Source organism: Microtus pennsylvanicus, chromosome 2 (genome assembly GCF_037038515.1).
Source record: "Microtus pennsylvanicus isolate mMicPen1 chromosome 2, mMicPen1.hap1, whole genome shotgun sequence".
Lineage (NCBI taxonomy): Eukaryota > Metazoa > Chordata > Mammalia > Rodentia > Cricetidae > Microtus > Microtus pennsylvanicus.
In genome coordinates, this window is record NC_134580.1 from 3,431,288 (window position 1) to 3,457,337 (window position 26,050).

The following is a 26,050-nucleotide window of genomic DNA, read 5'->3' on the forward strand; positions in this document are numbered from 1 at the left end:
CTTGAAAAAAAAAAAGAAGAAGAAGAAGAAGAAGAAGAGGGGAGGCATCATATGGAAGTAGGGGCTGGGCTTGGGGAGAACCCCTAGTTGTGGTTTGGGATGCAGTGGAGTTGTGGGGTGCTAGAGAGGCACCAGGGTCCACCATGGAGATTCTGGTGCCATCTTGGCAGTGTAAGTGGCTCTATTTGTGTGTGTGTGTGTGTGTGTGTGTGTGTGTTTATGTATAAATTTTAGAGAAATCCAGAAAACTGGCTTCAATGTGCATCACAGACAATACTTCTAGAAGTAAAGAACAAGACAAGGCCCTGTGGAAATGCTGGGTGTGTCACCATCACCCACGGGGAAATTCCCATGTGCCTTAGCTCTTACTGTGTCACCTGCCTCAGCTCAGTGCCAGATCTGCAAGAAGTCCTTGTGACCTAAATTGGGTCATGCTTCCCACACTGAAGGGAGGGTCAGCAGCCTCTCTGATAACTGAGGACAGAGGCCACTTGTCTAAAGTCTCCAGCATGGACTAAACATTTTGGGCCTTTATATAAGATACCTTCTCAGGACAGGAAACATCAAGAATTCCAGCAGCAAGAATTCCCTACAGATGTGGCTTGCTTGATCTTCAAGTGCCTTGGTTTCCCCGCTGAGAACTGGGGTTAGAACAGTACTCATTGGTAGAGCCTGCCTGAGGCCTAAAGGAGGCTGTGCAGCGATGGGATCAGGGAGGTCAGTGCTTCACAGAGGACAGTGAACTTGGCGACTCGGTCTGTCTTGGGATCCGACTGCCCTTTTGTGGCCTGATGGTTGCTGGCAGCCTGCAGATGGTGGCTGAGTCAGGACCTGCCGGGTGAAGGAAGGGCTGTGGAGGAACTATGTGGACAGGTTCCTCAGCATTCCCTGTTCTGTCCTTGGTGTCTCCCTTGTTCCTGGTCCAGGAGGTCTAGACCTAGCTGTTGGTACCAGTGCCTAAGCACTTCATGATAGTCTTGCTCCAGCTGGGTCCCTGGAGAGGCAGGGGTCTTGCTAGCTGCCTGGGCAGGGACTGTCCCTGGACCTGCCACGAGAATCTGGAAAGCTGAGTGGCATTGTAGATGAACCAATCTGCTGCTCAGCCTGCTGGAGTAGGGGTCCATCTGCTGGAAGAAGATGGAAGTGCATGCTTCCCTTCCTCCAAAGGAGATCCCTGGGACTCCGGAGAGACTGGCTGGGGGAAGGGATCTCCTTCCTTCCCCCATTTCAGACCACTTGGGGTGCAGGATCAGGGGAACCCACTACCCTCAAACCAGGACATTAGGGTGGAAAGGGTACCGGAGCCCCCTCACTGCACACCCTCCCTCCTGGGTGGCCAGCCTGCCTGGCCAATAATTGGCTCTATTCATGCCTGTAATGAGATGGAAATGAGGCCGCCAGACAGAGGGAGCATTGAGCAGGGGAGAATGACAGCTTCTTTCCGGGCCTGGAGGGGCAGCCCACCCCGGAGCCCTGCCTGCTCCTTCGCTGCCCCCTTGTGCCCACACAGCCCCGACGCACCTCTGTGTCCCCCGGTGCCCCTCACTTCGGCCCCAGGACTTCTTCCTTCATAATGCTCCCTCTGGCATGAATGCTTTCAGTCTGGGCAAACATTTATCGTGTCAGCTGTGTGTGAGGACACACATTAAAAATGAAAATGATAATAAAAACAGCAGTTACCATTTTCTGAACATTCATTAGTGGAAGGAGTGTGGCCAGCATTGGGGAATCAGTATGTGGCTGAGATCAGGGCCCAGTCTGTGATGGAGGATCGGGGATCCGATGCCTAGGATCCTAGGTCTGTGATAACAACCAGGGATGAGTGTCACCGAGGTCAGATATTGGCCTGTGACCAGGGCAAGGAATCAGTATATGTCTAGGATCAGGGATTAGTATACTACCAGAATGAGGACTCAATGTATGAATAGGGTTAGGAATCCACATGTGGCCTGGATCAGGGTTCGGTGGGACCAGAGTCAGGGCTGGGCCAGAGGAGGGCATCCATCCTCTCCCCCAGCTTCTGATATGCCCCACCTCTTCTCTCCCCTCCCCCTCCCACATCTTCACCACCTGGGTCACCAAGGTAACCAGCCCCGAAATAGTGGGTGTTTTGGCAGCTGAGGCCTAACCTGGGTCTATCCTGAAAGGCTGTGTGCTGCAGCAGTTGCCATGGGAACTGAGTGGCATCCTCCGATTAGCCCAGCTTGGACACCCTCTCTCCCACCCACTGCCAGTTTTCACATCACTCAGGCTTCCTTGTGGGGGCTGGGCTGGAGCAGTGAGGGGGCACAGGAAGGATCCAGAACCCTGACCCCACCCTGGGCCTGATCAAAGACTTCCCGGCTCCTTTGTCTGGAATCATGAGACAGGAATGGCTGAGGCAGGTGAGATTCCTGAGGCCAGAAAGCTGGGCCCTGGTTGGTCCTGGCAGGTGGCCTTCCTGGGGCTGGTGGGTGGGGCAGAGATCTGGAATCCTATTTGGTTCAAGACCTGGAGTCTGACCTGGTTGAGAGCTGCTCCTGCTTGTCCTGAGTTAGAGCATGTGACCAGCAGCCTCAGAGCGGCCACCTGGGCCCTGTCTGTGGACAGCTGCTGTCCTGCCCTACCTATGATGCACGTGAGGCTGTGCTGGAGACGCTCTGCCCTCTCGCTCTCAACTTTGTCTTGGTGAGGGTGTCACTTCTTACCTTTCCGTATCCTTGCTGTGCCCTTGCCCCCACCCTTGGAGCTCTGAAGCCAAGATGGCTTTGAGACAGGATCCACCGTGCTTAAAACCATTACTCAGATCTTGAAACCCTGACTCCCTAGGTCAACACCTGGGCAGACTGGGTTTTGGGGTCTCTATAACAGGCACAGGGGCATGGAAGATGGTCCTTCCCAACCTACCCATCTCAGAAGGGTGAGCCCCCACCAAAGAGCCGCTTACTCCCTGGGAACCCAGCGCCCCCTGCTGGTGCAGCCAAGCAGAGCCGAGGGGAGAGGCAGGCTCTGGCTGCGGTTCTTTCCAAACCCTGGAAGTTGACTGTCCTTGAGGATGATAATGCCGAGGTCCACGGAGCCATCAGGTGGGACTGCTCTGGGACCCTTCACCTCTGAGTTCTCACCTCACGAGATGGGGCCTCTTCCTTCCCATCACTACTTAAGCCTGATGTAGCCATGAGTGTCCTGGACTTATTTATCCTCACCTTGCTTAGTAGGTGGGCAGATCTAAGGAAGGTTTCTGGGCTACCAGTTATGGGAGTGGCTACTCTCTACCTCATGCTCTGGAGTGGAAATGTGGGGGACTTCGCAGGTTCTCACATAGACAGGAATGTGAGGAAATAATCTCAGGCGTTTGAGCGCCCTGGGGAGGCTGGATCTGTGTGTTTCTGAATGGCAGCCTACACTGGTCTCCAGGCCTCACACTGTAGGGAGCATGGGTGGGCAGGAGCTGACAGTCTACTCAGCAAGGCAGCCCTGAACATCAGTGTGTATTTGTCCCAGACCTACCAAGGACCCTCTGGCTCGGAGGTGACACAAGCTCTCTAGAAGGAGCCCTGACCTAGGGGCAAAGTTCCCCATGGCTTCGCCCTGCCTTGCCATCTTCCCATCCAGACCTGACCTCTGCTTACGCTTTCAAAACCCACAACCACCTCTTCTGGTCTCCGCTGGACCCCAAAGATGGCAGGACCCGAGTCTCACTCTTGTTCCCTCAGGTGGCTGGAAACTGTGGTCCTTGTGGGGTGAATGTACGCGGGACTGCGGTGGAGGTCTGCAAACTCGAACCCGTACCTGCTTGCCCACCCCTGGAGTGGAGGGCGGAGGCTGTGAGGGCGTTCTGGAAGAAGGGCGTCTGTGCAACCGCAAGGCCTGTGGCCGTGAGTGGGCAGGGCATGGGTGGGGCTGGCGTGGTGGGCGAGACCAAGCCTGGAAGGTTTAGGGTAGGGACCCTAGGCTAGGGCTTCAATGGGAAGAAGGTGGGCGGGGCTTTGAAGAGCTGACAGTGATTGGGGCCCTGGTTGCTTAGAGGCGGAGATTTGACCCAGGAGGAAGCAGGGTACCTGGAGCTACGTGGGACTAAATAAGGCTTCCTTATCAGATGGGGGTTGGGATTCTTGAGGCTGCCCCGCAAGCGCGCTGCAGCCAAGCCAGTCAGCTCCAGCAGGATAAGCCTCCGGGATGTATTTCTCTAATAAGGCTTTCTAATGACCTCATGCATTTTTTAGCTGCTTCCATAAAGTTAAATCAAGTTCTAATGAGACTGTCACTCTTCAGGTTTTGTTTTGGTTCGTTGGATGCACGTTCCTGAGGAGACAGTCTTCTCAGGAGCCTGGGGAGGCCCATGCGTATCTCATAGGGAGGAAGGGATGGGATGTTGGGTAGGAGGAGGCAGGAGACACTCTAAGGGGTTGTCCTTCCTGTGGTCCTGTAGGGACTTCACAAAGGGGCCCATAGTGAGCTGAAGAGTTGGTGCCATGGATGGGGTCCCCCACTTGTCCGTTGGGGTTAAATTGCTCTGATGATAGTAGCTGGCCTCCTGTGGCCAAGGGCAGAGGGAATCACACGGGGATGCTGACCTGAACCCATCCCACAGCCACTGGGCGCACCAGCTCACGGAGTCAGTCTCTGCGGTCCACTGATGCCCGGCGGCGTGAGGAGTTCGGAGATGAGCTGCAGCAGTTTGGGTTCCCATCCCCCCAGACTGGTGAGCTGGCAGGATGGGTAGGACTGGCCTACACACAGCCCTAGGCGGGGAGAGGGGGAGACAGCTGGCTTCTGGGGCCAGGTTAGTAATGGCTACTAGTTGCCAATAATAATTCTAATAGCTTATTGCTCATCTCTTCTAGTTGGTGCCAGACTCCTGCTCCATGCAGACTGGCTTAGGGAGCAGATAGGAGAATAGAAGCCTGCCCCAGCCAGACCCAGACCCTGGGGCTTCCAGCCATTGGGGAAAATAGGCTATCTTGAGACACGGGCCCCAGCCCGTGGTCTGTTACCCCACAGCAAGGTCCTGCCTCCCCAAGTGGGCCTCCAAATCTGGCGCCGCCTTATGGGAGGGGGCATGGCAGGCCCATGATGCTGCAGGGCTGGACCCACAGGTGACCCAGCAGCCGAGGAGTGGTCCCCATGGAGCGTGTGCTCCAGCACCTGCGGCGAGGGCTGGCAGACCCGCACCCGCTTCTGCGTGTCATCCTCCTACAGCACTCAGTGCAGTGGGCCTCTGAGGGAGCAGCGGCTCTGCAACAACTCGGCCGTGTGTCCAGGTGGGTGGAGCCGAGCACGGGGCGGGGCTTGGGGTGGCAGGGTGGGGCCTCTGGGCTGGGGAACAGCCCGATGGCTTCCCATCTCGCTCCACAGTGCACGGGGCCTGGGATGAGTGGTCACCGTGGAGCCTCTGCTCCAGTACCTGTGGCCGTGGCTTCCGTGACCGCACACGCACCTGCAGGCCCCCGCAGTTTGGAGGCAACCCCTGTGAGGGTCCCGAGAAGCAAACGAAGTTCTGCAATATTGCCTTGTGCCCTGGTAGGTGAGAGGGAGTGCGTGGCTGGGGGTTGGGGATGGGCCCAGCAGGCACTGGCCCATCCAGGGACCCAACTTGACCCATTTCAGGTTCACCTCAGGGTGCTGAGGGGTTAAAAATTCAGACTATGCTAGGTTGAAGTGGGACCTTGTGGCATTCCTTCCGCAATCCCAGGTGGGTGTTTTAGTGTGTCTCAGGCCAGGCCTTGGGGTGCTGGATATTCACACCAGCTTCCTGTTCCCTTCTTCCCCCGGGCCGGGCAGTGGACGGAAACTGGAATGAATGGTCTAGCTGGAGCACCTGCTCCGCCAGTTGCTCCCAAGGCCGCCAGCAGCGGACTCGAGAGTGCAATGGTCCTTCCTACGGAGGCGCTGAGTGCCAGGGCCACTGGGTGGAAACTCGAGACTGCTTCCTGCAGCAGTGCCCAGGTCAGGACGCCCTCGCGGGGCTCAGGGAAAGGGCAGTGGGTATAGGGTGGAAACGGGGGCATTAGGATGCGGGTTAGGGTATTAGCATGGAAGTACAGGGTGGTGGAGGTGGGCTTGGGGTACAGGGTAGTGTGGTGTTCAGGTCAGGGTGCTGGCTAGGGTGTCAGAGTCGAAGTACAGGATGGAAATGGTAGGGACAGTGCAGTTCAGAGTGGTGGGGTTGGCTGAAGGGTTAGTCAGGTGGAGCAGTGGAGTCGTGGTCAGGTGGCAGGGTTCAGCTGCATGTGCCACCTGACTTCTTTTTGAGTCAAGCTGGTTTCAGACCTCTCTCTCCTCCATTGATCTCAGTTTTCTGCCTCCTCATGGTCCTGCCCCAACACTCCTGGGGCTTTTTTCCTCGTCTCATCTGAGTACTGTTTCTTTATGTCCCCCTGGCCCTTGGCCCCACTTCCCTACTGATCCTGGGTCCCACCTCTGCTTCCTGTCACCTGTGTCCTATGTTTGGCCACCCTTGCAGTGGACGGCAAGTGGCAGGCCTGGGCGTCGTGGGGCAGCTGCAGCGTCACATGTGGGGGTGGCAGTCAGCGACGGGAGCGCGTCTGCTCCGGGCCTTTCTTCGGGGGAGCCGCCTGCCAGGGCCCCCAGGATGAGTACCGACAGTGTGGTGCCCAGCGATGTCCTGGTGAGAGCCTTCCCACTTGCATACAAGCTCAGAGGGACCGGGAACAACTGAATGTCAAGGCCCCTCATCCCAAACCCTGTTCGCCTCACTGTCTGGCCCCTCGCAGAGCCCCATGAAATTTGTGATGAAGACAACTTTGGGGCCGTGGTCTGGAAGGAGACCCCAGCTGGGGAGGTGGCTGCAGTCCGGTGTCCCCGCAATGCCACAGGTAAAAATGGTGGTCTGAGAGACCCTGCTCTGTCTCTATACAGCTGCCCTCACAGACTTGGTCTGAGACCTACAGCTCATGCAGCCCTTGGGTGTGCTCATGCCAGATGGCACCAGATGGGACATCATGGCAGCCATTGTGTCTTGAGTTCACAAGGGTCAGGGCACATGCCGTGGTCTCTTCTTGAGAGGTCCCTTTGAGCATAGACAGCTCTGTGAACCTGATGCCATTGCCCCTGTACTGGTGGGAAGCAGGCATAGGGCAATCAGCATACCTACCGTGGGCTTGCATTCTGTAGGAGAGAACACAGGTAGTAGTTATAGTCCCATGTCATCCCTCAAGACTGATGGGGTACTTTCAGAGGCTATGAAAAGCGGGTGGACTCCATAGAGAAGAGACCTTCCCACCCACAGGCATTGGTCTTCTTCACTTGGTTTGAAAGAGTGTGAGTAGTTTTCATAGCTGGGAGGTCACAGGGAAGGAGGTTGGGAAGCCAGTTCAAACCCCAGCTGTGCCCTTGTTTGCTATATTGCTTTGGGAAGTGACTTAGTTTTCTCTGAGCTTCAGTTTTCTCTTCCATGAAATGAGGACTTCAGGTGATCCTTTGCGTTGGGCTGCTGTGGGCAGTGGGTGAAGTGACCAAGTACGTGCAGGGGAGGTGATAGGCGCTGAATATTGCGAGCCATGCCTGCTCTCCCTATCCTTGGTTACACTGTCTTGCTGGCTTATTGCAAACCCCGAGAAACAGCGAAAGACAGCGCCCATCCCTCACAGTGTCCTTCCCTGGTCTTTCTCTACCTTCATAGTCACTGCCTTTCCCTTGTTGTTGCTCCTGTCTAAGTTCGTAGCCCAGACTTCTGTGTCAGGCACTCTATGGCTCCTATCTGGTGATAGGGCTGGAACCATTCCATGTAGCTGTCACCATGTATTTATTTACTCGGCTGTCCCTGCTCAGAAATCTTTCTGGGGGTCCTCTGAGAGCGAGCTTGTGTTTCAGGCTGTTGATTTTTGATACCAAGTAGCCCCAGGAGGCTGCATCAGTGTCCAGGGGCCAGTAAAGTCCCTGAAGACCTGTTCATGTGCCAGGACATGGTAAGGGGCTAGAGAACAGCTGTCCCTAAGTCTCTAGATTGCAAGACTCCAAGAGAGGTTCTGGCTGAACCCAGAAGCCACTGCTTAGCTGAGGATCCCACCTCCACCCAGCAAAGTTCCTGAAGTTCTGGTGCCTGCTGCTCTCCAGGTCTCCAGGGATCTAGAGTAGGACTGAAGTATGTAGCACATAGGCTTGCCTTGAGGTCGCTAGGGTCCCAAACAGAACACTCCTGCCTGAGAGTTGTGGGTGGGACCCCAGAGCTCCTTGGTGAGCAGTCATATGAGGAGTAGAGTTTCCCCAGGCCTCATCCTGCGCCGCTGTGAGCTGGACGAGGAAGGCATCGCCTACTGGGAGCCTCCTACCTACATCCGCTGCGTCTCTATCGACTACCGGAACATCCAAATGATGGTGAGGCCAGCCCCAGGGGCTCTGGGAAACGTCCCCACTCTTTGAATGTGAGGTTGGGGCTGTGGGGGCCTCCAGGCATCAAAGCCCCTGGCCCCCACCTGCCTGTGACCTGCAGCAGTGACAGCATCCAGCCCTCTCCATCTCCCTAGACCCGAGAGCATCTGGCCAAGGCTCAGCGTGGGTTGCCAGGGGAGGGAGTCTCGGAGGTCATCCAGACCCTGCTGGAGATCTCGCAGGACGGCACCAGCTACAGCGGCGACCTGCTCTCCACCATTGATGTCCTGAGGAACATGACAGAGATATTCCGCAGGGCCTACTACAGCCCCACACCCGGGGATGTGCAGGTGACTCCCAGGGGCAACCTCAAAGGAGAAAACTTGAGGAAATATCAGAGGAACCAACCCAGATTCCAGTCAGACTAAGTCCCAGTGTCGAGTGTGGGTGGGGCTGTGACCCCACCATGAGAGTGAGCTTTAAACATGATTGGTTACATGCTGAATCCTGACCTGGACATAGGATAATATCTGATCCAGATTATATACTGAGTCCCAATCCAGTTTGCATACTGAGTCCTGATCCTGGTCACAATGACCTCTGACCCTGATGATAGACTGAACCCTATCCGTGGTCAAAGACTGAGCCTTGATCCAGACCGTACTAGTTATGGATTAAGTCATCATCCTGGATCCTTTTCACACACTGAGCCCTGTCCCTGCTCACACACCAAGCCCTGGCCTTGGTCACATATAAGTCCAGACCCTGAGCACACACTGAGCCTTGATCTGATTCTGGCTATGCTTTGTGCTCTGACCCTGGTCCCACACAGCTTGGATCCTGGTCACAGACTGAGTCCTGATTTTGGTCATTTACTGAGCCCTGGTTCTAGTCTAAACTGAGCCCTCGTCCTAGGCCTAGGCTGAGCTGTGATCTCCATCACACACTGATGCCTGTTCCCTTTCCCTGGCCCTTCCTATTTCTAGAACTTTGTCCAGATCATCAGCAACCTGCTGGCGGAGGAGAACCGGGACAAGTGGGAGGAGGCGCAGTTGGTATGTGTGGAGGTCTGGAGCCCCCGTGTTAGCCACGGGATCAGGATAGGGGCAGGCAGCTCTAGGCCTCCTAATCCCAGGCCAGTCATGGTAGGGCCTGGCTTTGGTAGACTTTGTTTCTTCATCCATGAAAGGACAGTGGCTCTTCCCTGGGGCTGAATGAGGAGAACAGGAACTTTTGTTAACATCACTAAGCACGTCCAGAAGAGGGGGTGTGGTGACTCTCCCCAACCGCTCTCCTCCTTCCAGCTGACCTCAAACCTCTTATCACACTAACCCCAAGGCAGTAGCCCTCATGGTGGGTATTTGGAACACTTTTCCTTCCTACAGTGTAGGAGCCCCTGCCATGTGCCCAGCAGCAGCTCTGGGCCTCTGAGCTTGTGGGTAAAATGCAAATGGGCACTCAGAGGTCAGCAGCCTGCTACCCTGCTTTGCAAGGGAATGACCCATAGGGCCCAGAAATAAAAGAGACCTCAGAGGAGGGGAGGAGGCAGGAGGACAAGGGAGGGCACAGGCACCGCCCCCTCAGCTTGAGCTCCTCCACTTTTCCCTACCCCAGATGGGTCCCAATGCCAAGGAGCTCTTCCGGCTCGTGGAGGACTTTGTGGATGTCATCGGCTTCCGCATGAAGGATTTGAGGGATGCCTACCAGGTGACCGACAATCTGGGTAAGCTCCCCCCGTGGCCTGGTTCCATGCTTCTGGGTTTCTGCCTTATTTCTCTCATCTGTAAGGAAGCAATGATCCCACCCTTCTGCAGCCTCTGATTGGCATTACTCACTAGCCTGGGGCTTTGGTCAAGTTCAGAGGGTTCCTATCAGGAGTGCTTTGGGACCTGCTCTGCATCCCCCTGAGGATGTGATCCAGCCTCCCACTCTGAGTCTTCATCTTCACTAGTGCCCACTCTTCCAGCATGAGGCCCCTGTCCTCTAGCCTTGGAGTCCCCACTCTGCCCTAGACTGACACCTGTCTCCTCTCTAATTCTCTCCCCTACCTCCACCTCCACCAGGTCAGACTGGCCCTTTGCATTTCAGGCTGACTTTACCCTTCTTCGTCACTGGGCCTCTTCCTTACCTGACCCTCCAGCCTAGGCCCCAGGCTCCATCGGCCTTCAGTGCCATGCCTTCCCCCAAGCTCCCAAAAGCTTCAGTGTCCATGTGAGCCTGAAATCCCAGGTCTCTAAAAGCCCAGCTCACAGGACCTAGGAGTCACATGTTTCTGCCTCTCTACCTCCCTGCCTTTCGCCCACAGGGCCATCTTTCAGAGGGTTGTGGTCACACTCATCTCTCCCTTTGCTTTCTGCCACTTCTAGATTCTTCCCTCCGTGCCCTCTCCTCTCCTTGGGATATGTCCCTCTTTTTCTTGTCCTCTGCAGAAGGCTTGTCTGGCTACTCTGTATGGGAACATCACCCCACTTTATTGCCACTATTGACAGGCCATGTCCCCATTCCGTGAGCACCCCAGAGGGCTCTGCTGCCCACACAATCTCCTCAGCACCTGTAATGGCCCTGTGTGCAGTTGGGACCAAAAATATGTGTCAAATGAGGTGGTGTGCTCATTCCCTGGGAAACTCGGCACTGAGAGCCAGCTGGGTGCTGACATTCAGAGGGAGGCTTGTCTCTGTTCCCATGGCCTCTGGTAAGGCAGGGGCATGCCGTCATGGTCCCAGGAGGGCAGGGCCAGGTGGGGAGGCTGCTGAACCTGGCCAGGCAGAGTCTGTGGGACAGAGCAAGTGGACACAAGGACCGTGCCTGGGGTGAATGGCCTGGAGCTCAGCAGCTCCCTCTCTCCCTCATCATTACAAGTAACCCCAGGCTGTGGCAGAAGTTGAAGGGTGGAGTGTGTACCCAGAGAGCATGGATGGAACTGGAAAAGCTACCTCACTTACTGGGGCCCTCCCTTTGTCTCTCAGCCCTGTCCCCTGGGCCCTTGGATCACTGGGCCAGTGCACATGCGCTGGAGGGAAGTGGGGTGGCAGGCAGGGAAGTCCTCCAGGATGTTCCCTGAGGTGGAGAAGGGACCGTCCTGCTGAGGTTGGTGCTAGGCTGGAGCCTGGTCCTGAGTGAGCTGGGAGAGCCCCCAGGGACTGGTCCGCTGCCTGGTGGAGGCTTGCCAGGCTGGGGTACAGGACAGTGGCATCCTACCTGACTACACTACCCAGAATTCTCCCTCCACACCTGCTGCTCCTCCCCCACCAAGGCCTCCCACCCAAATAGAGAGGTCTCATGCCTGAAGCTCAGTCACCCACCCTCCTTTATAGAGAAGAGTAGGTCTCAGAGCTGACTCATGACCCCAGTGAGGTAGGGGGATGGTGGGAACCAAGATGGCTGTCTAGCGCCTGTAGATCCTTCTGTGCCCACACCTTTTCCTGACCACGGTGGCTGAGTCTGAGCCTCGGTACTAACCAGGCCGCACAGAGCCTGGTCGGATCTGAATCACCGAGAATAAGATTTCCTATAGGGATTCTGGCCTGATGTCTCATACAGTCCCCACCAGCCAGCCCTAGGCTCTGGGGTTTTCGCTCATCTAGAGTAGAGGCCTGTGGAGGATCTAGTGCGTGTGGGGTCTACAGGAGCTCGTGTGTAACAGCAGCCTGGCCGTGTGGACCTTGCCCGCCCCTCGCCTCAGGAAACTTGTACTATCCTCCTGCTCCAAGGCCTGCTGCCTGGGTCCCAGCTGACTGCCACTCCAGGCGAGTGATGCTCTGTTTGTGTTGCTCTCCCCCGCCTTAGTGCTCAGCATCCACAAGCTTCCGGCCAGTGGGGCCACCGACATCAGCTTCCCTATGAAGGGCTGGCGTGCCACAGGAGACTGGGCCAAGGTGCCAGAGGACAGAGTCACCGTGTCCAAAAGTGTGTTTTCCACAGGGTTGGCAGGTGAGGCTTCCGAGTGGGATTGGCCTGTTAAGAACCAGGGTCCCAGAATCTGAGAATCGTCAACCTGGGATGTATCTTGTAGGGTTTTGCGTGTTGTCTCCAGTGACAGGGAGCATCCCTGGTATACCTCGTTATTCCTGAGGTCATCTCCGTGCAGGAGCCTCTTCCTTTCCTCCATAGGAGAGTGCCTGGGACACTAAGCCAGAAGTATAAGCAGACTGGAAGGGACTGGGTAGATCACACAACAAAGACATTGGTTCCCAGGGAAAGAAATGTATCTTGCTTCCCCATATCTCTTGTGGGGCCCCTTGGGGAGACTATCTAGTTCTCTCTACCCATGTAGATCCAGACTAGTACCCCAGATCCCAGGTGCACCTCAACATCTGTGGTGGAATAGACTTTCTCTTGTTGGTACCTTGGATGTGACCCACTAGATGGGACTGGGGGGACCATTGGGATGAGGTCCAGGCTACTGGGCAGTAGCAGGATTGGGGTAACACATGCTTCCTTCCAGAGGCCGATGACTCATCCGTGTTCGTGGTTGGTACTGTGCTCTACCGAAATTTGGGCAGTTTCCTGGCCCTGCAAAGGTAGGTGTCATGGGAAGGGCATAGCTAGCCTGGGTTCCTATAGGAGGTCAGGAAGAAGCTGGTGGCTTGGGCATGGTGGTGACTGGTAGTGTGGGACAAAGCACTCCACTGGGACGGAGGGCTGGGGTACAGGGCTGGCTCAGTGCCATTCCACACCCCTGACAGCCTTTGATGCTTTGATGTCCCCAGGAACACTACCGTCCTCAACTCTAAGGTCATCTCCGTGACTGTGAAGCCCCCACCCCGATCTCTGCTCACGCCCTTGGAGATCGAGTTTGCCCACATGTACAACGTGAGTGCTGCCCATATGCGTAGGTACACGGGCACTTCCATCAGTTCTGAGTGCATCCCTGCACATCCTTCTCGGGCACAGTCCAAGTGTTCTCATCTAAATTCCAAGTGGGGAAACCAAGTCTTAGAGTTAGGGACTCACCCAAGGCCACACAACGGGTTCACGTAGATAGTAAAATTCAACCCCTTTCGGACCTGCCCCCTGACTCTAGCCCACTCCAGACCCTGATCCCTGAAAGGGATCCGCTCGCAATTCCCTGTGCCCACGGCTTAGGATCCTCAGGAGCTGTGTGACAGGCCATCCACCCCAAACTAAGTCTCCAGACTCCCTTCCCAGTCCACACTGCTGAGAGCATGTGAGAGCCACCTTCTGCCAGAGTCAGGGCTGACCAGCAGGCCATGTCATTCAGGACATCTGGGATGGCCGTGCCAAGAGCATCCTTCCCAGATTCCCAGGACTCCAGCCCACTACTGCTGAGCAACCCTGGCAGGTCCCCAGCTCCAAGAATTCTTTAATGGGCACAAGGAAACCGGGGGCAGGAAAATCAGTCCTCTCCTATGACTTTTCAGAGACTAGAGCGGAGGCCCCTGCAACCCTTTGTTTCTGCTTCCCGGTGGGTTGAGGAAGAACCCCAGAGGAGCAAGGCGACAGTATAGTATCACTCAGCCAGAACATGGCAGTGCCAGGCCCCAGGCCTCAGACCAGAGGTGTGGGAAGCCTCAGGAAGAAACCAAACCTGTCCTTTCCTCCTGTGTGGCCTTGGGGGAGCTGCTTACCTTCTCTACGTCTTGGCTTCTTTCCCTTACCAAACAAGAACAAGTAACGCTCATGAATGCTCAGGGCGTGGAGCTACTGTGAGCATAAACAAGCCCCACCGTGGCCGCTCCCATCTCTCCAGTGCTGAGCCCAGTCAGTAGCCCTCTCGGGGATGGTGCCCTGCGATGCTCTCACGGTACTGCTTCCAGGACCAAGGACAGCAACAGCGCCTCTTCTCCTTAGGAGCATCTAGCCCCTTCCCCTTCAGACAGGGCTTTGTCCTTCAGCCCAGCTCTGTCATGGGGTCTGAACCAGAGAAGGCACAGGAACTGTTTGAAGCCATGTGTTGGGCATTGGTGGCGGGGAGGGGTTGTCAAGCCAGGTCTAACTAACTTTGATCCAGTCTTCTCTGCTTGAATTTAGTTTTTTACGTCACACGATGCAGTCTTGGGGGATGGCGCCAGCAGCATAGGTAGTGCCCCCATGAGTGTATTCAGTGACCCAGGCTATGACTAAAGGCGGCAGTGGTCCTGACTCCTCTCTCTCTCTCTTAGGGAACCACCAACCAGACTTGTATCCTGTGGGATGAGACAGATGGGTAAGTTCTTTGGGGCTTGGTGGCCTAAGGGCCCCCGGGGTAGCGGGAGAACTTGCAGTGTGGTCGGTTTTAGGCAGTGGTGCCACTGTTCCCTGGTCCCTTGCCCACAGGTACACCTGCATGGCTCTCCCCTTCTTTCTGTCCAGGTCTATGGCCAGCCATCCTTATTATTCTAGGGAAGTCCATGGCTCAGGGGAGGAGGGGCAGCAAGGTGTGTCCTAGCTAGATGCTGAAGTGGGGGCAAGCTGTCCTGTCCTAGGTTGGGTTTGGAACAGGTATTAAGCATTAAAAATCAGAAATGTGTCTGTGTGGACTAAAACAGCATCGGGGTTGAGGATCCCGAGACTCCAAATAATCAGTCAGGGCAAGGATCCCAGGTGTCTCTAGCAACATCGTATGACCCTGGACCCTGAATTCAGACTCTTTTCAAGTGCATAGGGGCATAAGCCTGCTCCAGGGCACTGTCACAGACTATAGCCTCGTGACTGGAGTAAGATCCCACGTGAAGTGACAGGGAAGTGAGAAGAAGCCTCCTGAGGGGGAGGAAGTATGTAGAAGGCTGGAATAGTGTTCACGGAAGCCAGGAAGGTCGCTGTGCTTGCAGTGAAGGTTTACAAACTGGAGGCCTGGTGGTGGGCTGTGCCCGTGGGCCTTGATGTGTGCTTAAGATGGTTTGGTTGGAAGAAGGTACAGAGACCTTGTTGTCTTCCCTGGGCCGAGTGCCATGAAAGCTCAAGTGGGCCCAGACACTGTCAGGTGTGTACCAAGCCCCAGTGCTGCGGGCTGTGTGGTGATGGACGTGTCCCAGGCAACAGGGATGGTCCCCCGAGTGACTGGCCTGGGAAAGGAAGAAGGTTCCCAGAGAGGTGCAGTCAGGGCACCAGCAGGAAAGCTTGAAAGGCTCAAGGAGTCTGGGAAAGCATGGACCGAAGGCATCATGGAGAGGCAATGGTAGGAAGCAGTGAACTGTTGTGTGGGAATAGTTATCTACCAGCCATCAAGTGACCGTGACCACTGGTGACTGTCCTGTGAGGTCCCAACCCTCATTTCTTCCATGCTAGGGAAGAGAAACAGTGCATAGTTTTTAAAAAAAAAAACTGGTCCAAACCAATGTCAAGTCCTGTCCTACACCAACAGGGTTCAGAAGGCTTTGCAGTAGTGTGGTACCTTTTTGAACAGGGACATGGTGGTCTCTGTATGTACATGTTGTGATTTCAACACAGAGTTCCAGCAAGCTCTGTGTAGCGCGTGACAATACTTGTGGTGACAAGTATCTCAGCAGAAGGAATAGCCATTGCCAAGGTAATGTCATGAATGCAGAGCCAGGCCATGCTGCCTCACCTGCAGGACAGGGGCCTGTGTGCTGCGGATGTGACACCGGACTGAGATTCCTGTAGCCTGGAAGGCCAGCCTTAGGGTGTGTGTGTTCTTGCTGTCTATGGATTGCTGCAGGTGTTGTGAGTGACGTGTGCTCTTTGGATAGGAGATCAGAGACGGATGCAAAAATGAAAAGTGAGAACGGTTCTCAGTTCTTGGCTTGCAGCTTCACCCTGGGACTGCCATGGGCATGTTGGGGCTTTGCAATTCACAGCTGGAAGTGACCCCTTGTGGGGACAGCCAACCTGTTCACCTTCTTAGTCCATATTGGTGCCCTGCAAAGCCCTCCCTCTTGCTAGTAATAAAGACCAGCCTTCTAGTGGGGACAGCCCCATCCATGTTTCTGACTTTTCTGGTGAGTCAAGGACACTGTCCCCTACCAGGCCATAACCCATCAGACACCCCTTGAGTTGAGTCTCCCATTCTTGGAGCTGGCAGCTGCCTGATACAGGATGGGATCAGGGCTGTTAAACTACCATGGTGAGGCCTCAGATGTTACAAGTTAGAGTGGCCTCCACCAGTCCTGTCTCTGTGGGCAGTGACCTCAGTCACCCTAAGCATGCTCTACCCCAGCCATAGAGAAGTGGACCATGGAAGGTCAGGCCCCAGGACAGCAGAATAATACCTATATTTCAGTTGAGTGGCCCGTGCCTAAGTGGAGACACAAGTCCCACCCCCCCCCCACACACACACCCCATCGATTTATAGGTCGCAAGGCCTCCAAAGGCTGTAGCCAGACGAAAACCCAGTGGTGGCTGAGGAGACTGCTCGGAGCAGGCAGTTAGAACCCTTAAGCTGAGGCTGGAGGGAGGCTGGATGGTGGGTAGGCTGGCTTCTGTAACTTCCCCCGGCCCTGGTCACTCCTCTGCTCTCCGTTGAGTGGCTCTTCATGTCACAAATGGGGTGGTCGTTGCGTTTGCTGTGACTGTGGCTTGTGAACGTGAGTGCTCTCCCTTTCGTGAGTGCTCCCCCGTTGTCTAAAGTGGGATGAGTGACAGAGCGCTGGCCCACTTCCACCAGTGCCTGTCGGCCAGTGTGCCTGACCTGCCTGCTTTGCAGCCTGTGCTTGCCGGGGCTTGGCTGAGGAGAGGACTAGGGACCAAGGAATGGCCTGGCCACTAGGGGGAGAGGAGCACTTCCTGTGACTGTCACCAGATAAAGGGTAACCTTTTGGTACTTTGTGACACATAACCAAATCATCCTAAACTAGGGTAGAGCCCATCCCTAGCCGGAAGTGGACTGAGACCAGACACTAGTCATACTCTGAGTCCTGACTCTAACTGCGACATTGAGCTATAACTCTGGTCAAATGCTGCTTTGAGCTATAACTCTGGTCAAATGCTGCTCATGGTCACAGGTTAAGCTTGCTGGGACCCTGGTCACACACTGAACCTCAGTCCTGCTCTGACATTAAATGCTGACTCTCATCGCAAACTGAGCCCTGACCCTGGTCACATGCTTAGCACTAGTTCTGCACATGAACTGAGCCTTGATCCTGGCCATACACTGAGCATCGATCTGGCTCACACACTGAGTACTGACCCTCATCAGACTCTGAGTACTGATCCTGATCACTTGCTGAGACCTCACCCTGGGCGCACACTGAGTCCTGATCCTCATCACACACTGAGCTCTGACCACGGCCACACACTGGATGCTGACCCTCATATCACACACTGAACCCTGATCTTGGTCCTAGGCTGAGCCCTGTTCCTTGTCTCTGTTGAAACCACTGTATTTGTTGACATTCATTCCGTGTACGGCACATGCTTAGAGGATCACCCTGTCGTTTACATGTGATAGTGGGCAGTGTGGCATGTTCATGTGGAGGACAAGCCAGAGGCCTCCACCTACAATGTAGCTTCTTCTCCCACTTCCCTCCAGGAGGGAAGACGTCCACATTGGAGACATCTGTCTAGGCTCCTTAAACATTTGTTCAGAGCCTCTGACATGACCCTAGTCCTTCATACAGTATCTGTCACCCATGTCCCTGAATCTGGGTCTTGAACTGTAGGTTGGCAATAGGGTTCAAGAGTTCTGTCTCTTATCCCCTATAGAAGCCTGGCCAGTGGCTGTGAGAGCCTGGGGTAAGAAGTGGGGAGGAAGGGGGTGATCCTTGCTGTAATATACTACACATGCTGCATCCCCACAGGGCCCTAGCTTTGTGTGCCTCCACTGAGGGGGGCAGTGACAGTCACCTGTGTATTTCAAGAGTCTCCTGCCACCAGTTAGGATGAGGAATTATTCGCGAGCGGGTGTAGGCAGCAGGAAGCAAGGCTGGGCGGGTGAGTAGGTCATGGTAGGCATTGCTAGGCAAAGAGTGAGCAAAGTAAGCTGCTCAGGAGTGGGGCGGAGCGAGGTGTGGACTGTGGGGATACAGGGTGAATGACTGAATGGAGATGAGATTCAGAGGCCAATGTCATAGGAAGCGGGCAGAAAGAGCACAAGGGCCGGCTTCTTCTGGCTACTCTGGCAGGTGGGCAGAGCACCGCAGTGATGGATGGTCATAGCAACTGAACTGTGTCTCCTCCCCCCCCCACACACACACCCGTGCACGAAGGCCAGAGCTCCAACCTCAGGCATTGGCAGGGATGTCCCTGTCCACAGAGTGCTCCTTTCCAGATTCTAGATCCTTTCCTGAGTCGACTGCCAAGTCCCACTAGGTCCACCCATGTCTCTCAAAGAGCTTCCTACTGCACTGCCCTTTGTCAACCAGGTTCACCGCCAAAGAGCCTAACCAAAGGCTCGGAGGCGCCCACTGGGCCCAGTACTACCTCAGGCACCCTTTCTGGACACTGTCAAAAGCATATCTTTTAAAAATCTGCCCCCTATTTTTGTTTGTTTGTTTATTTGTTTGTTTGGTTGGTGGGGTTTTTTTTTGAGACACATTTTTTTCTGTGTAACCCTGGCTCAAAGAGGAAACCTGATGCCCAACTTACAGCTGCTACCCTTAAAACATGGCTGAGCAGGGGCTTCGGAGTGGGTGGAGGGTTTGAGTTGGGGCAGAACAGAGAGGCCTTTCCACCGTCCTTTGCTACTTCAGGGAGTCATTTACTCTGCAGATCCCCACCTTGCCCCAAGGTTCTGGACTTTTATCTGAAGTGTCCCCCCAAGGCTGACCAGTAGGGCTCATGGGCTCATAATGCCCACTTTAAGCAAACCTGGCCTGTACCTGCACAGAGGTCTTTGTCTGACCACCTGGTTACACGGGCAAGCTTCCATCATGTTGAGCCTTGGTTTCTCCATCTGTGAAATGGACTGTTGCCGTGGTTGACAATGTGATGGATGTCAGGATGGTCCCAGAGGACAACAGTAAGCCACGTGGACACAGTGCCACCTCACAGCTCTCCGTACTGACTGGAATGCACCTTGGCAGGAGGATGTGGAAACCCAAGGCCACAGTGGGAGGGCGGGCGTGTGGAGACCCAGCAGGGTGCAGCTGGAGTGGCAGCGAGTGGTCCAAGGAGAGGGAGGGAGGGAAGGAGGGAGGGAGGGAGGGAGGGAGGGAGATAGAGAACCTGTAGGGCAGGGTGGTGGCAATCCAGGCCATATGGTCCCTTTCTGTGATCCCAATACCTCTTTTTAGGTGTGGAGACCAGGCTCTCTGTCCTCAGAAATGACCTAGCAGAGGTAGAATTGGCGAGTATGGGTCCTGTTTTCATATTGCAGGGCATGTGGAAAGGCAGGCACGGGAGAAGGAGGTTTGAGTGATGTGGGAACCTGCTCCTGGCCCTTGCCTAGAAGTGGTGGGATGGCGGGTCAGCTGGGTCAGATGAGCAGCGCGGTGAGCAAGGAGGGTCGTAGGTGCAAAGGCAATAGAGCACTTCAACTGGCTGACTGCTCTTACCACCCCAGCCTGTCAGGGAGCACACTGAGGCTCCTGAGAAAGTGTCCACCAGGGTGTCAAGCTAAAGACTGCTGAATTCTGGGGACAGTGTCTATCCTGCAGACAGGCTGATGTTGCCGGCAAGGCAGCATGCCCGTGGCGAGCAGGTGCTCACTGGTTCCTGTGAAGGAGGACACGTTGGGTAAGGCGGTGCTGCCATGCTATGGAGCTTCGGCTGGGGCAGATGGTCTCAGCATCAGCGATACACACTGCTGACTGCCTTGGTAGGCATGGTGATGATGTTGGTGCTGGTGTGGGTGATGCTGGCGCTGGCCTGGGGATGTGGTGGTGAGGGAGGAGGATTGTGTAATGTCTACGGTGATAGGGAGTGGATTGGGTTGCTGGAGTCGGTGCACTGAGTGGGAACAGTGGGGGACAGAGCAGCGAGAGGGGCGCTGATGACAGGGTGGTGGTGGTCATGGCTCTGTGGTCTGTGATGCTGCTGGTGGTGAAACAGTGTTGCACCATCCTTCGTGATGGCGCTGTTGTGGATGGGAGTGAGGGTGGCATGGCGGGGCATGTTGATAGCATAGTGAGAGGTAACGGTGGCGGCAGTCCTTCTGTTGGTGATGTTGGGGTGATGATGATGGTGGTCATGGTGATGGCATTGACAACGTCAGACGCATGTGGAAGTCACAGAAGTGGTGTTGGCAATGATGATCACTACATGATGGCCACAGAGGAGTGTCAGCAACCTGGTAGTGGCCGTGGAAGTAGTATTGGTGATGCAGCAGGGGCTGTGGATATAGTGGCATGGTCTGGCTGTGGTTATGAATGTGGTGGTGGTGGTGGTGGTGGTGGTGGTGGTGGTGGTGGTGGTGGTGGTGGTGAGGTAGTGGGTACAGATGTGATATCAGAGATATGGTGATTATGCAGGGGGTATCCGTGGTGCAGTAGTGGTTGCGGAGGTGGCGGTGATGACACGGTGGCTGTGGTGGCCATCAGGCTCGTGGTGGTAATGATTTGGCAGAGGCTATATGGGTGGCAGGAATGGTGGCAATAGCCATGGAGGTAGTGATGGTGACATGGCAATGGTAATACAGTGGTAGCTGTGGAGCTGTTTTGGTAACATGGAAGCAGTGGCAGAGGTAGTGGGAGAATGCTGGGGTAGGGATGGCGGCTGGTGTGGGCATATGTTTGTGGGAGGAGGCTGCATCTGGAAAGATTGGCTGACTCCCTTCCCCTATGGCACAGGTCATGAGTCAGGCCACAGTAACCATATGCATATATGTGTCATACCATAGGTATGATAGGGCAAGTAGGAGAGGAAGGCTTACACATGGAAGTCTGAGATGTCTTGGAGATGAGGCTAGACCAGCTAGGGTGGGCATGAGGTGTGCATCATCTTGAACTGGGGGAATTCCATGAGGGCCCAGAGCTCGGCAAGGGTCTAGTTCAGCAGGCATCAGAATGCTAGCTCATGAGAGCTGTGGAGTCTTGGCAGTGCCTTCATGACTGGCGGTGGAGGCGTGGTGTCTGTCGGAGCCATAGACAGGAGCCTAAGAGAGAGGCAGGGGTTTAGGGCAGGTATCAAGTACCTTCCTGAGCCAGGCAGAGTCAGCTGGACCCTGTTCAACAGGCCAGGTCACTTTAGTCAGGCTGTGGAGCCAGTGTTCACTGTCCTCAGGTTCCTCTCTCTGTCCCACAAACAGCCATGACCTATGGTGTCCTGCCTGAGTAACCTGAGAGGAGCCCCTAGGCATAGAGGGGGACAGTTTGAGACCAGAAACCCCAGTGCAGAGTGTCTGGCGCCAGATGGGAGAGAAGAAGAGATTGGTGTCTGGGTGCTGGGAACAGGAGAAGACTCAAAGGCCCTGCACAGACTTGAGGTGCAAAGAGGGGCTCAGATGGTGCCAGCTTCATAGTTAAGGGCACCAGAGCACAGGATTTCGGTAGCCTAGGCCAGGACTAGAGTCTCAGAAACAGGTCAGGAGGGGTGCCAACCAAGCAGCAGGATGGAGTAGCCAGACAGAGGTCAGACACGGGAGTCCGGCCTTCACAGGAAGAGCAGACAGAGAACTTGGGCATTCGAGCAGGCCTTCCAGAGGTGGCAGCATCTGTCTCAGTGCAGAGTGAGGAGTCGGTAGGTGGGGCAGGGAAATGGGCAATCCTAATGGAGGAAGTGTGACTAAACAGGCGGGCTCTAGGGTGGCGATGGATCAGGGAGTTGATTTCTGGGGTGCAGGTTGACATTGGCTCGTGAAGGAGCTCCAAGGCACAGTTGAGATCGTCTTAGCTGCAGAGGCTTCAGACCCACCCCTGCCCAGAACCTAAGATCCCCCACTGGGGTGCGCTGTGCCCACTCCTGGCTGTTTTATACTGTGTGGGTGGATACCCTATGAGTCACTCATACTGGGGTGTGAATTAGCCCATCAGATCCAAGGGGACCCCGACAGGCACAGTCCTATAATAGCACCCGCTCGTGGGCTGGCGGGAGGCATCACGATCCAGTGAGGGCCCTGGCTCGGTATGTGGGAGGTGGGCTCCTTGCTCTCTCTGCATACTGTCCCCTCATGTTCCTCGAACACACAGGCCCTGCAGGCTTTATCAGTCTCCGAACAAGTACAGGTGAATGCATACCAGGAGAACAGGGCCAGAAGCTGAGTGTGTGGCCAGCTGCATGGTGCAGGGCTATCCTCTCGGGGGTCCACCTCTTTTGGGCACTGCTGGAGGTGCCTGGCAGGGGTTGCTGGGCAGTCAACTAGTAATGGCTTTCTTGGACCACCATCCCTGAGACCTGGGGATAGGGTTGTGACCCTGCTCTTGGAGCTGAGGGTAAAATCACTAGGAGTTGTGACTGCTTCCAAGTTTAGGGAGAACTAGACAGCCTAAGTATGGCTGAGATTGGTGCCCATCTCCAGTGGTCCTGTGTGACTGTGGGGAGCAGTATGGCCTTGGATTTGAGTGAGGGCAGAGCCTGGGGAAAGTTCTTTGGGCAGAGGATGAATGGTGTGGGGGCAGGTGGAGAGCTGAGCTGAGGCTGAGCTGGGAAGCAGGAGCCAGGTGGTGGTGGCTCCCAGCAGGTTCCCTTGGGGGCCAGGCCAACAGGAGACTGCTGGGGCAGGTGAGTTACAACAGGTGCAGGCAGGGGTGGGGAAGTGGACACAGTTCCCGCAGACGGAGTAAGTGAGTGGTAGCCACAGAGCCTTCATCCTCCCTGCCTGCCGTACTTGCCTAGGGTCTGTACTGGGTACCCTACCCTGCAGATACACCTACAAGGCAGGGGATGACTGGGGCCCGTCAGGACCTGTGCTTGGGGTTGTTGAATCAGGCCAGGGGGATCATCAGAAGTGGAGTGATGGGACAGAGACTTGTCTCCACATGTGTGCTGGCATGTGTATCGTTGGGCATCTGGGCAGGAGCTAAATATAATTTCCATGATAGGGAAAGGTCATTAGTAGCATGTAGAGAGATGGCCAGTGTCCAGACCCATCCTGGGGTGCTGGGACTGGAGGCCCTTCCCTCCGCCCTATCTGAGGGTTGCAGGCCTCCACTTTCAGGAAGGGGTTCCTTGTTAGTACCCCAGACCCTTGCTACTCTGTGTTCAGGAAGGTGCTATTGACCCAGACCCTTCCCTAGGCTTGGACCTGTTGCCAGGACATGGGGGCAGGTGTGACTAACCCAGATTCTTTAGCTCTGGTCCAGGATAGGGACCTGGCTGGGTGACCTAGATCACGTTTCTGAAGCTCAGAGGAGAGGTGGCAGTAGCCACTGTGGGAGCAGTAAGCAAGTAAGCAAGCAAGGAATGTCTGTGTGTGCTGCTGTTGAGAATAGACAGCCCTGCAGCAGGATGCCCTGCAGTCAGACTTGGAGAAGAACTTCCAAATCTTAGGCATTGGGAACTGGGTATGAGAAGATTGCTCACATTTTGTGAAAGGGAGGCTGAGGGTTCACCCACACACACACACCTTCAACATGTGGGGTGTCAAAGGTACAGGTGAGTGTCCACTCAGTTGGGCAGACACACTTGAGCTGAAATGGCTAAGGTTCAGGGCTTCAAGGATGGCTCCATGGCTTCTCAGACTTAGCTCTCCTCCTGGCTTGGGGTCAGTTAGGATTCCAGGTTGTTGAAAAAGCCTGATCAGATCTGCATTCAGTCAGGGTTCAGATGGGGACGGCTGGGGGTTAGCAGTAGAGAAGAACTGGAATCTAGGCCCCGCTGCCATCTTGCTGTGTGGTCAGCTGTACCCACAGCTCCTTTTTAGTGTCTACAAAGCTGACCTGAGGCTGTGGCAGAGAATGGAAGATGAAACACACAGACGCCTCAGAGCAGAGCAGAAGCTGGGGAGGGAGGTGAGGAGAGGACCTGTCCCTGGGCTGCACGTGGGGTGCCCACGATACTCCTAACACACGTGGCACTTGACTGGAGGGGTGGGCAGGCAGAGGCGGGCCCGTATGGTAGTCTGGGCAGCTTACAGAGGCCAGCTCTGCCCTGGCTGGCTGGCTGGCTGGTTCTCCCGGCTTTCTCTGCTCTCCACAGCCTGGGACTGGAGAGTCTGGTCCTGGTGACCCTCAGCTGGGTAAGGCAGCAGCCGCTCCTCCCCTGCCCCTGGGAGGCTAAGCTAATTGATGCCACAGCAGAGGTTCTGGGCAGCACTGGCTCTCAGGCTGGCGGTCTTCCAGGTGGTGACCAGCAGCTGTCAGCCTGGCGCCCTGTGGACCTGACTTGGGCTTCTGGGAAACTGCCAGGCTGCCAGCCCAACTCTCTTCACCCTGTCTCAGGGTGCTGTCCCCTGAAGCCTTCCCAGCAATCGTCAGGCAGGTAGGATAGCTGAGAGCTCTATGTCCTGCTTTAGAGAGAAGTCACATGGCCAACAACATGGCCAGGCCAGTGGTGGCACGCAGGCCCAGCACACAGGGCTTTCCTGGAATGTGTGTGCGCTGATGACATTTGTTAGTCTGTGTCTGATCTGTTGTTTGTGGCATGGGACTGCCCCTATTCCACCCCTAGCCTTGAGAGAGGGTACAGTCAGTCTGGACTCCATGGTTCCTCACCTGGAGTGGGCATGGAGGGAGATGGGCAGAGGCTTGTCTGGATCTTAGAAACCTCTGGGGATAGCACAGAATCTGGGGTACTGTTCAGAGCAGGGGTCTTTCTGAGAAACCCGTATTTCCTTCCCTGTCCCCTTTGTATCTCAGCTCTTTTCCTGTAGTCTTCCTCAGTGGGGAAAATGTGGTTTTGCCCTGGGCTATAATCGGGGGTGTGTAGTGTGAGGTATGCCAGGTGGCAGACTGGGGAAAGGCTGCCAGAACATTAGGTTCTTGGAGTTGGTACTGTGGCTGCCCTTTGGGGGAACCGCAAAGTTCTGATGGGACAGAGTCTCAGGGCTCAAAGGCTTTCCTGAGAGCAAAGATCGTGCAAGAAAGGGACCTTTCCTTGGCCAATTTGGGCTTCAAACCCTGGCATTCATGGGCCAGGGACCTGATAGCTCTGGTGACCTGCACCTCAGAGTGAGCTAACAAGCGTAGGGGATGGAGTGGGGGAGTCACACAGCTTAGAACAACACTGATGCTCCAGAGCTAGCCCCTGACCTAAGACAGGCTTCTCTGGAGTAATTCTTTCTGAGGGACAGAGGGACCCTGAGGGAGATGCAGATGCAGATGCTGAGGGTCCTGTCTCCGTGGACCTGACTCACTGGGTTGCTGAGGAGAAGGGAAAGGCAGTAAGGCATCATCAGGGATTAAAGGAGGGCTCAGGTTCCTGACATGCTGTGATTGCCAAGCATGCATTTCAGCCAGGCACTGAGTTGTGCAGAGACAGGGAAACTGAGGCAAGGGGATGAAAGCAACCGTGCTCCGGCAAGTAGGAAGCAGCTGATTCGGACCCAGGTATCTGGCTAGTCTTTCGGTTCTTAGCACGCATGTGTTGGTCATGGCTGTGCACAGGACGGCTCTCCAATACCACCAGGGAAAGAAGCCAGACAGAAAGAAAACCCACCTACAGTGTAGACAGTCAGGTCCATTCTCGTCTGTAAAGCCTCTGCTGGCACTGTGGAGGTGGCCTGCACGAGGCATCAGGCCATATCGTCCTGGCTGGGAACGGAAACTACAGCCTGAAGGCTTCCTGGGTGCAGAGAGGACCTCTGGCTCGCCTTCCAAAGCCTTGGACTGGGAAGGGTTCAAGAGACCACTCCCACCTGGCACTTTAGTAAGCTTGAATCCTGGGGTGCTTCTGGGACAGGAACAGAACTGAGTCACAGAAAGGTGCCTCCTGGCACTTCCTGCAGGGCAAGCTCAGCTCCAGGGCGACAGGGTGAAGGATGGAAACTGACAACTTTCTGAACAGGGAGTGTCTAGCTGGTAGGTCC

At 55.4% G+C, this 26,050-nt stretch overlaps 1 protein-coding gene across 6 annotated transcripts in view; it reads left to right on the forward strand.

Annotated features, from left to right (window-relative positions):
* Positions 1-26,050, forward strand: part of Adgrb1 (adhesion G protein-coupled receptor B1) — a 57,610-nt gene that overhangs the window by 5,779 nt on the left and 25,781 nt on the right. For 2 of the 6 annotated variants that reach the window (XM_075959503.1, XM_075959505.1), the window contains exons 2-16: positions 3,696-3,857; positions 4,574-4,684; positions 5,079-5,243; positions 5,338-5,502; positions 5,764-5,928; positions 6,446-6,610; positions 6,717-6,818; positions 8,213-8,319; positions 8,469-8,663; positions 9,300-9,368; positions 9,928-10,036; positions 12,100-12,243; positions 12,758-12,833; positions 13,023-13,125; positions 14,436-14,479. In XM_075959503.1, the coding sequence (XP_075815618.1) occupies positions 3,696-3,857; positions 4,574-4,684; positions 5,079-5,243; positions 5,338-5,502; positions 5,764-5,928; positions 6,446-6,610; positions 6,717-6,818; positions 8,213-8,319; positions 8,469-8,663; positions 9,300-9,368; positions 9,928-10,036; positions 12,100-12,243; positions 12,758-12,833; positions 13,023-13,125; positions 14,436-14,479 (1,882 nt within the window). Of the gene's footprint in view, positions 1-3,695; positions 3,858-4,573; positions 4,685-5,078; positions 5,244-5,337; positions 5,503-5,753; positions 5,929-6,445; positions 6,611-6,716; positions 6,819-8,212; positions 8,320-8,468; positions 8,664-9,299; positions 9,369-9,927; positions 10,037-12,099; positions 12,244-12,757; positions 12,834-13,022; positions 13,126-14,435; positions 14,480-25,914; positions 26,043-26,050 lie in introns of those variants that run through there. The other 4 variants (XM_075959506.1, XM_075959504.1, XM_075959507.1 and 1 more) reach the window with 3 other exon arrangements.